Source organism: Paramormyrops kingsleyae, chromosome 9, assembly GCF_048594095.1.
Source record: "Paramormyrops kingsleyae isolate MSU_618 chromosome 9, PKINGS_0.4, whole genome shotgun sequence".
Taxonomy (NCBI): Eukaryota; Metazoa; Chordata; class Actinopteri; order Osteoglossiformes; family Mormyridae; genus Paramormyrops; species Paramormyrops kingsleyae.
In genome coordinates this window covers 36176376-36187127 of record NC_132805.1, presented here as the reverse complement: position 1 = coordinate 36187127, position 10752 = coordinate 36176376, and the positions used below count along the sequence as shown (strand labels likewise).

Below are 10752 nucleotides of genomic sequence, written 5' to 3'. Positions count from 1 at the left end.
AAGTAATGCACAGTCTATGGTCTTCCCCTATGGAGACCACATCCCACACCATAACTGTAAAATGTGCATCAGTATCTGAAGTGAACAAAGCATGTTCATATGTTACACACTTCGACACTTAATAATTGAAAAAAAAAAGACTCAATAAAAAAGGGTTTAATTAAAAGCAAGTTTCACAACAGAAGATGAATTAAAATATCAAAAACATAAGTCAAACTAAAGATTAGCTTTAGGGCATTAAATATTTAGGTATGTATCAGAGCCAGAAAAACCACGGACAGACTGACTGACAGCAAGGCGAGGTAAACCTCACCTTAAAGGCTTTACAATTTGACTAGACTATACAAATCGCAACAAATATTGCAACCAAGATAATGAAAAATCCAAATTTTATGCATAAAGTACAGATGGATTTTTAAATTTTGTGGGAAGTGGGAAGACAAGAGAGGCCACAAAGACCAAATTATTCTTTAGCTAAATGCTTCTGGGTGAAATGATGCATCAAAACCCGTAGTGGGCGGAGTTATTCAGCTGCCAATCACTGCCCGGCAAAACATCATAAGACAAGTTAAACTACTCAGACACTAGCAATTCATCTTCATTCGACATCCTCTGTCCAGGCCCTCGAGGATGCCCCCCCCTTTTGAGTCCGGTTCCTCCCAAGGTTTCTTCCCTCTAGGGAGTTTTTCCCTTGCCACCGTTGTCTCTGGACAGGGATAATGTGAAGTGCTTTGAGAGAATGTAATGATGTGAGAATGTGCTATACAGATAAAACTGAACTGAACTCATGAAGACCAACCTCACTGTGGGTTTCAAAGCATAATTCTGTCTGTCAATAAAATGTTCTTATACAGCAGACAAATGCCTAGGTACATTTAAACAAATACAAGAAGTTAAAAAATAAAAACATCATAAATACAAAATGAGCTCTTTGATAGAGAAATGAACAAGGTACTTGTTTAAGAATTTACACAGGCAAAGCAATATTTGATGGGATATCACAGAAGGAAAAGCCATAATTACAACATCACCATAGTAAAGAATTTACAGGTAAAATAAAATAAAATGCAAAACAAAAACAACTCAAAAGTGGAGTTTAACCTTAGGAAGCCACCAATCTATTCACAGCTAAACTGACTTCATTGTACAATTCTTTTAAGCAAAGAATAAAATGCGTAAAAGGCCTTTCTGAATTATAATACACAAAGAAATATTTTTTTAAAAAGTTTGTATTCATGAAGAAAAAAAAAAATATACAAGCACTTAAGACGAGAAGAAAACTTTAAAATCTCAAGTAACAAAGTATACCGTCTTTCACTCCTAATATGCAAATAAGAAAATGTGCTGTAACCACTCCCAGTGTGTAGATGGGTATCAGGCTTCTTCAGGAGATAAACTGTAAAACAAAATGCATCAGTTAACTACTGCTCTACACAGAAAGCCAGTAAACATCTGCACAACTGAAGCCCCTCTCAGACATGCACTGCCACCCTGAGTCTTTCTAGACATTTCCGGGAAAGGCTGTATGTGTCAATGCAAATATCTCAATCAGTCATACCGGAGACATCAGTCCCTACTACAAAGTCCAAGCAATTTGCGACCGATCCACATGTATGAATGAAGCAGGAAGAATTCCATATCATTCACTGCCAACATGTAGGCATGTTGATGAAGGAAGAATACAAACATCCGAGAGCACAGGAGAAGCGTCACGTGCAGGCAGAAGACCCTAACATGGCTAACTGGAGAGATGATGAGATTTGGGAACTACTGTCAGTAGTGAGGTAAACAAACTGCGATTCCAGCAGCATACTTCATGCGTCATGTTCTGCACGCACAACCCAAGTGTTCGTCTAAAGCAACACAGGCAATGAGAGTCACTGATGCTGTCTGAACAGTGACCCTTCAGCAACCCCCCCTCAAACTTACAATCTGTCCCATTATGAAAACACTGTCGGCTCAGAGACAGGGGAACACAATTGTATAAAAACTGAAAACAAATAAATCCACCTGTCCACCCACTTATCTAGGAAGTACAATTCAGGGACACTCCCTGCACAGAATATCAGCAGTGCTGTTATTCCAAGTGTCTATATATAAAGTTGTATTTCATCATATTAATCTCCTTCTATTGACTTTCCAGGGTCAGTCTTAATAAAGACACACAAAGCCCCGTTGTGACTTATAAAACAAACCAGCACATAGTTTTCCCAAATTATCACTATTTAAGGAAATTAAAATATCACATTATTTACATTTACTATGCAATGACACCGACTCATTCCTCCACATTCCGGTGAAGATGACTTCATCCTTCTGGCCTCCTTGTGCTCGTCACGTTGATTTAAAGCCATAGGTCTGCAATGAGCACCACAGGTCTACTGGAGAGGAAGACGCCGATTTATCCAGCCCAGGACGCCATGAAGGCACCAGCACACTGACACCCTGTGCGACTGCCATTCACTGCACACTCAGCCACTCTGCCATTTCACTCAGTGTTCCATTACTAAGAGACAAAAGCAGCTCCACATTCACAAAGGTCTGGTGTGATCTCACCTTTTTCACAGTCTGCTTGATGAAAGCCTTTCTGCCAGTCAGGTCAGACTCGGGGTAGGATTCAAACACCTGAAAACAACTTGCAATACATCATCCCAGAAGAGCCAATGGCAGAGAGTAGGGTCTGATTGTGCCTATTGAGAGGGGGCTGTGGGTGGGGGGGGGGGGACACGCACCTTCTTGTACATGTGCTTCATGGTGACCTCCTCCAGGTTGGCGTCCTTCAGCAGCCTGCTGATGGTCTCCCTCAGCTGCTCGTCTGTCGGCGGCTTCTTCAGCAGCTTGATGAGAGGCTCGTTATCTGAGCTGTCCTCCTCCATGTCCGACCCTGCAGAGGAGCCACGCGGCGTGCAGGAGGAGGAGGAGGAGGTCACAGCACGACACGGCAATGCCTGCTCCTCAGTTACCAGCACTAATATGTCATTAATTAGACTTAACAGTGCATTTTATTGTGATTCACTCTCCCAGAACGGTTGTACCAAATGATGCACCAAGAGTGTTACCAGACCATGGCAGGTAAGCAGACTAGTGAATAATGTGGCTGCACCTTTGCTTTTGCTGCCGGTCATCTTGCTGCTGCTGCTGCTGCTGTCCGCCTTCTTCGTCTTGGCTGCCGGCTTCGCCGTGGTGGGGGCCGGCCTCTTCTTGGCGCTTTTCGGTGTCTGAAAATGCAGCACAATTAATGTCGTCTCGGATCGTAGCCAGACCCGCACGGACCACAGAAACGCACCTCGTCCTGCTCGCTGTCGTTGTCAGACAGGTCCGACGTGGCCGATTTCTCCTCCTCGGCCGCCTTTGTGATCTTGGCCTTTGACTTTTGCTTTAGGGTCACGGCTTTGATGCTCTCCATCTTCTTCTTCGCCCCGGGGGTCTTGCGGCCCCCAGGCCTTTTCTTCACGGCAGACAGCTTTTTCCCCAAGGTCTTCTTAGTTCCTGACGCTTTCTGTTTAGTGGATGCCTTGCGTGTGGGATCCATCTTGGGCGGCAATGTCAGAGTCACCAGGGGAGGAAGAACGATAGGCTTGAACTTTAACAGGGAGCCTTCCATTTCTAACTTATGTATGACAGTTTGCTCTTATCTAACGGCATAGCGGTATACAGGCACACAGATATTTCATTGATCTAGTTATTAAAAAAAGGGCCTGAAATCGCCATTATCATTTGGCACATGAACACAGACACCCCTGAACCTCAAGTGTTGTACAGCTTTACCAGCTAATGAGTTTGCTCAGACAGAATAAGGCAGCCAGACACAATCATCCTCCAGAATCAGGAACAAAGACCCAGCCAAAGATGTAAACAATGGCAACAGACACCACCCAGACTCTGTGCCATAGATGAGGCTCTTCGTTTACATTTTCCAATTTTCATTCATCGCTTTTAAATAATTTTTTACCAGTGCTCCTCGGGAACTCAGAGCAGATACTGCCATTTGCAGATAGAGCAGGACATGTTCCAAAATGCATCGAGCGCATTTACCCTGTGCACTTGTCACAGCTGCTGCACGGCACATGTACGAGAAAACATTTACCAGGGTCAAGATGACCTGACTGACCTTTTCTGTTGCATTATCTTCACCCCCCTTTTGGTCACTATCGACAAGGGCCTTGACTTCATCATTTTCATTGGAAGAACTGTCGTCATCATCATCATCTATCATCTCCCGACTCTTGGGTGCCGAAGCCCAGCCTTTGTCACCGTGGCCGACGTCATCATCACTGCTGGAATCGATAATGATGGCCTTGGACTTGCTACTGCTGCCTCTCTTCCTCTTCTTTGGTAAGGGCTGTCCATAGCAAGCGGCACAAGCGGCAGCTATAATTCTCCACAAAACTTAAACTTCGCCCACTTTTTTTCTTTAACGACAACGTGAATAATGATCATTCTGAGAATCATTTAAACACACAGATTTCCCCAAAAGCACTGGCAAGCCCCGTACTAGTGGCTTGTTGGCTTACCCGCTCCCTCGTCTTTGGGTTTAGGAGAAATGTCAAAATTCTGTCAACTACAACATCATGAGTGCCACTGGTCTCCAGGTCTAGAATGGTACAGATGTTCTTCAGGCCGGCCAGCGTAAGCCTGAATGCGGGGCAGAGGGAGACGGTCAGCTGCGCCACGCTGAAGTCAGTGTGTATTAGCTTAACAGAAGAGAAATCACTTCAGAACACCGGCTGTGTTTCAGTTTGATTGCCTAAAAACACTTATTACTCAATTATGCCATGAGTATCAGGTTCAGATTGTTTTGGTCTGTCGTGTAATAATGAGGAGGAGGAGGAGCCCAGTCCACTTAGAGCAGTAATATTTGCCCACACAGGTTCAATTTGCATGATGCCAGGTGTGATTCGGAAACAATACCTCTTTATTACATCTCGCTTTTTGTTATAAGGGTCACTGGACGCTTCAAATGAAAAGCCACTGAACTGTCGGATGTTTTTCTTCAGGGAGGCCACCTGTGCAGTGGAGACCATGAGCATGACAGTGTTAAAGTACCAAGTACCTGAAGATAAGATAAGATAAGATAAGCCAAACCTTTATTAGTGCCACAGGTGGGAAATTTAGTAGATGCCAACTTTACTCTCTAACATTACATATTTATAGTAATTAAATAGCTCTCCTGCTGAAAACCCACACTGTCTAACCCACATTTGTCAGGCACAATCCCACCCACTGCCCCAAAGGTTACCTTGGTAAGGACTAGTTTAAGCCTAACTTATTGAATCTTTAACTACTGCATTTCACAAAAAAAAAATCACACACACAAATAAACAAACAGAGCTTACTTACAGCTCCTGGTCGATTAAATAAAATCTTGTGAAGAGGTTTCAGTTCGTCGGCCTTTGTCCTTCCGATATAGTAAGCCACGTGTTCAATGTATCCCAGCTTCATGCCTCTTCCTACAGGAATTACATTTATGTTTTTAGTGGGTGTGTTTGCCCAACGCAACGGAGAAAGAGGAAAGCCTGGGATCAGAGAGCAAGTCAGCCAGTACTCAGTATTAGGGAATTTAGGGTGGGGGCTTTACTCAAGGGCACAGTGCTGACAGGGCTACTCTACTGACCACAGTATTTAAATAGGGCTGAGAAATATCACACTGCGTTATAATCACGATATGTACACATGCGCAATAATCATCAGGGGTTTAGATATTGGGCGTAAACATTAGTCCGGACACCAGCTTTTCAGAACTATACGGACGTTTACTTATGCCCACAATTTGGTAAGCAGATTAGTAGTAAACCTAAAATATTAATTATAGGTGTATTGTGACACCAAAAAGTTTCTTGGGACATCACAAAGACTCCTTACCTTCCTCTATCTTCAGTGGTTCTGCTGGCTTGCCAATCTGCAGATCCAGTCTTTGGACTGACTTTTTCTCCCTTTTCCTTTCAATTATTTCGGCCATTTCTGTTAAAACAAGAGAGTCAAAACTGTGGCTTACCTGAAATGTAAAAGGAAACTAATTTGTGACACTTGGCCAGAAAGGCTGGATGAGATAAAATGAGAAGCTGATAAGGAGATCAGATTTACGCTGCAGCTCCTGGCCCCCAGGGCTCTGCTCCTTTCCACCACTGTCTTCTTCCAAGTTGTCAGCTGCCCCCTGCAGCACCCCTGCTTCCTCAGCGAGTTCCCCCGACATGACTGCTAGCCGGTCTGTGGGCAGAGGAGTGGGATGTGGAGGGAGTGGCTTGGGGTCAGCGGGGTGGCCGCTCCAGGTTACGGCTCATTACCGGACGTTTAAACCGATCACGGAACATTCCCGTCATCTTTCACTTAATGAGTTTTCACGCTTCAATTTCAAAACGCACTATAGTAATGAAAACCGTACTGAGAGTAACTAAATGAAACGTCAAACGCACACAATTGTGCGACGGCAATCAAAACATAAATGCTCACACTCGTAGATATGCAAGGAGTGAGAATGACAAACTCCTTTTTTTAAAAAAAAAATCATCAGAATATTCCTGTTACGCGCGCGGTTTTTGCCCCGCGTCACATGCTAACACTATTACGGTGGGTATTTCATTTACTCCTATTTGCAAACTAAATTAAGCATAAAACAACCTACCGAAAGATGTCCGTGGAAATGTAAGCACGGGGCTTGACTTTCTAAAAGTTAAGCGTGCAGAGCTGCCTCGCACGAAGCTCGTTATCTTATTTTCAAACTGCACTCAAAAGGGCTAGCCGTCATGCTACAACGTCCCGCCCACAAACAGTGTTTACAAAGCATTAAGTCATCCCGCTCGGGCTTGCCTGGTAGCTGCCCTGGGCTATAAATGACTGTTTCAATAACCACCGGAAAGTGGATTAGATATCTCTAATGGGTAATCTGTTCGTTTCGTGTGAACATCAGAGAAATGCTGAAAAGAGCGGAAAAAAACAACGCGCGTCTTACCATCCACGCAGACAGCAGCCCGCTGAACTCAGACAGTTTCAAAATGGCGGTTCGGAAAATGGGCGGTGAGTCGTCGCCCCATTCGTGAGGGGTGACGAGCAGCGCCGCGAGAAGGCGGAGAGGTGACCAATCGCATCCACGGAACCTCTGCCAAGGGGGCGTGTGCCGCGATTTTATTGGTCGACCGCTTTCCGAAAGCACATTGGCAGGTGGTTTTGTTACGATCATGGTCTGTTATGTTCTGTTATGTACGTTAAGTATGTATTAGTATGTATTTTCCTACGTGTATAAGTATTTTTTCTGCTGCTATTTTTTAACAGACAACTGAAGACTTTGACTCTCCCTGCCGGCCCCTGGAGGATGGGCTCCCCCTTTGAGTCTGGTCCCTCCCAAGGTTTCTTCCTTCTAGGGAGTTTTTCCTTGCCACTGTCGCCTATGGCTTACTCACTGGGGGCTTTGGGTGGGGATGCTGTAAAGCGCTTTGGGACAATGTAATGTTGTGATAATGCGCTATACAAAAATAAATTTGTTGTTGTTGTTATTTTTTAACAGACAACTGAAGACGCGTTTATAAGGTTAAGCGTAGGTGTCGATATGCTTTTCGAAGATGCAAACAATCTGGTAGCAGGACCTGTAGGACTAGGAGGAGGATAGGCTAGCTTTATCCAGATGTGTTTGTTCTGAGGTGCGCTCATAACAGGGATACCAGTACTTTTATCATTCACGCGCAAAGTCACATCTTCAATTTTGTAGCATACCCTTGCAGGCAGAGGTGCTATGCCTTCCAAATCTCATCTTAGCCCTACGGGAGAGGTGAATACGCGTTCAGTTTACACTATGAATCTTCACACGAGCATTAATCAATTCAGCATTTCTCTCTGTAATTAAAAACAATTTGAGGATTGAGCCTCCCCCAAGGGAACACGGGACAAGCATAGTCAGCACAATGAACTTGCAGAGTATCAGTCGGGAGGAACTGAAGTGTCACTGTAGAAACAGTTCCGAGTAATAACGTTGCTTTATTAATTATATTAAATATTCGGAAACCACATTCCATAAAACCACCGAAGCCTTATGACCGCATTTCTGACTGGCTATAACTAGCGATCGAACCTATAAACGTATCATTTTGTTATAGGGCATCAGGGTCTGTGGAAAACAATGCATTATTTTAATCTTATGAATTCTAAGCAGCAGGTGGCGCTATGCGGCTTTCAATTGAACACGATGTTCGTTTGAGCTTAAAGTTGACAAACGCGCCAGATGGACAGAAACTTCATTTAATCAGTAAAAAGCCAACGCCGCACAATACAGAGACATGAGAAAAGATATAAATAAAACAGATAAGAATGTGCATATGGATAGTTATTCACAGTTTGCTCCAGATACGGCAGTAAGAGGTCTAGAGAAAAACTCATTGTAAAATGTTATGGCCATGACAGAAAAGGATTCAGGTGACAGTTTTGGGGGCAGTGCTTTTGAAAGAGTATTATTAAAGGCACATCTTAGCTTGGCATGGGTTCAAACACATTATCCAAAATGCTAAGTGCTCTGTTTGGTGTCCTTTCCTGTACAACAGCTTCCAAAAAAGACCAAATTGACTCCCACAATAGAAGCAACCTTCCAGATGACTTTAAGTCTGTTGACCTCATCTCTAGTGATCGTATTGGCCCAGCATACTACAGCAAAGAGTTTGCACAACTCAACAAAGTCCTTCCCCACACTTCTGCTGGGCATTGTACCGAAATTCAGAGGTTTACAGGGTAAACAGGTGATTTGAGGGGCCTCTGTGCTGCTCATGGTGACAAGCATGACTGAGCCCTGGAGCCACAACACTGTGGTCTGCCAGTCAGGAAGTCTGATCAGGACAGAGTGGGTATGTCCACCTGCATAGAACAAGGTTTCTCTGTCAGAAACTCAGATTCTATGGCATTAAATGTATTACAAATATCAAGAAACATGAATCATAAGAAGAAACAATAGCAATTCGAACTTTGCAGTGCTTAAAACTGCAGTGCACCCCACGAAATGCATTTTAAACTTTGTGTTTTAGTTAAGTGGATAGATTGAGTTTAAACAGAGAGGAATAAAGTAGCCTGTGTGTCTCAAAATGTCGGGAAATTTAAAACAGAAAAAAATGTATACTTGTAGGTGTTTTTTTTTTTCATTTCATGTAATAGTGAAAACGAGACAGTAGTGTTTCCTTATCTGTGAGGTCACTGCCATCTGTGAGGTCACTCAGGTCCATGCCATCATTCTCCATAATAAGTGAACACTTATCTGTCACAAGTCAACTGGCTAGTGAACTGAACTGGAGAGTGAAGGGCTATAAAGAATTGGCATGGTGAGCTAGACCAAGATAAATTAAATCCCTGCTGTCACAAGGAACTACTATCCAGAATTTTCCTCCTCCTATGACTGACCTGAATTCACATGAATACTGAGAGCTATTTTTAGTGTCTTGTATCTCTAATTTATTCCCATTTATGCATTTCCCAGATCTACAGAATAGCAAGTTTTAGAAATGTTTTGTAAAACATGAAACTACTGTTCACTAGCTATGAGGTACATATACACACTCAGTGGTCCCTTTCCTGCCTACATCAGTCTAGTATCTGAAAAGATCCTCTTTGCCCACAGACCGGCCTGGATTTTTTAAGGTACAGAATGAACTAGGTGCTGGAAATCTTTTGCAAGTTTTCAGTAATCTGGCCATTCCCCTCCGACCATTTACATATATAAGGTGTTTTCACCATTAGACTGTACATCTCAGCTGGACTGGATCTTCTTTGTTTATCACACCATCTGCTGCTCTTGGCACTGTGTTGTGTGAAAATCCCTCACGGGTGGCTGTTTCTGAGACTCTGGAACAGCCACGTCTGGCACCAATAATCATAAGATGTTCAGAATCACGTAATTCACACATATTGCCCACATATTGTCAAACAGTGACTGAACCCTTCACTCTGTCCGCGTCTGGCTGTATTTCTTGAGTCAAAGTCACACGATTCTCTCCGTAGAATCAGCCTGTTTAAGCTCATAAGCAGGGATACTTGATAAAGTGATGGCTGAGTGTCTGTCACTCCACATTTCAGGGATGCTGTGTAGCTTTTTCTTCAGTGCTGCTTACACCTGTAACAGAGGCATTCATCAGAAGATGGTCATCAGAAGATGGTCATCAGAAGATGGTCATCAGAAGATGGTCATCAGAAGATGAGACTAGCTGCACGTATGCCTATTTGGCAATCAAGAAAGGTCCACATGGGTAGACTGGGACATTTGAAGTTGCCCCAGTAGCCTACAGCTTCGACTATCATTTGGAAAATGATCGCCTGGAAAAGCCTTCTCTTAATGAAACCCATTGGACATTAGTTTTCTAGCTAAGATCACGCTTTACTGACATTGCCTTAGTACTCGTCAGCAATTATTCAATGCTATGTAGCTGCATTGGCTATATTTCATATCTGAATTAAATTTCAGTAGTTTCCATCCAACTTGTACCCTGGTAAGCGTCTCCTTGCTCTTATATAGTTATTGGAAGACTGGGCTCGTCTTTGTTCAATAAGTTTAATCTGGGGCATCTGCCGAAAAATACGTGATATAGTTAAGCATGACAAAGTACAATATGTATAATTAATCTAATTGGAAAGTAACAGAAAACAAGCAAGGTGCCCTCATCCAATTCGGAGAAACCGGACCGGCGGCGGAGCTCGTTGCCTAGCAGCGGGAGCTTTTCTCTGATTGGCTTAAACATTTTTTAAAACACCAGTGCAAGCACCTGAGCGAGCAGCAGTGAGCGGAAG

General features: G+C 43.4%; 1 protein-coding gene across 2 annotated transcripts; it reads right to left on the bottom strand.

Moving 5' to 3' along the window:
- Positions 1-141: 141 nt before the first annotated feature.
- On the bottom strand, positions 142-7026 carry dek (DEK proto-oncogene). 2 transcript variants are annotated; one of them, XM_023796507.2, is made up of 12 exons: positions 6950-7026; positions 6085-6207; positions 5863-5961; positions 5341-5450; positions 4912-5006; positions 4515-4635; positions 4112-4342; positions 3287-3532; positions 3104-3218; positions 2733-2884; positions 2557-2625; positions 142-1396 (listed from the first exon to the last, which is right to left on the bottom strand). In XM_023796507.2, the coding sequence occupies exons 2-12, from the start codon at positions 6191-6193 to the stop codon at positions 1385-1387; spliced, it is 1359 nt and encodes a 452-aa protein (XP_023652275.2). In that variant the 5' UTR covers positions 6194-6207; positions 6950-7026; the 3' UTR covers positions 142-1384. The 2 variants fall into 2 exon arrangements, with proteins under 2 accessions (XP_023652275.2, XP_023652276.2); XM_023796508.2 differs by lacking the exon at positions 6950-7026 and adding an exon at positions 6623-6916.
- Between the last annotated feature and the right edge of the window lie 3726 nt (positions 7027-10752).

Coding starts and splice junctions, on each gene's coding strand:
- dek (XM_023796507.2), bottom strand. CDS start 6,193: ATGTCGGGGGAACTCGCTGAGGAAGCAGGGGTGCTGCAGGGGGCAGCT. Junction 5,962..6,084: donor TGGGGGCCAGGAGCTGCAGC/GTAAATCTGATC, acceptor TTGTTTTAACAG/AAATGGCCGAAATAATTGAA. Junction 2,626..2,732: donor TGAAGCACATGTACAAGAAG/GTGCGTGTCCCC, acceptor AGTTGTTTTCAG/GTGTTTGAATCCTACCCCGA.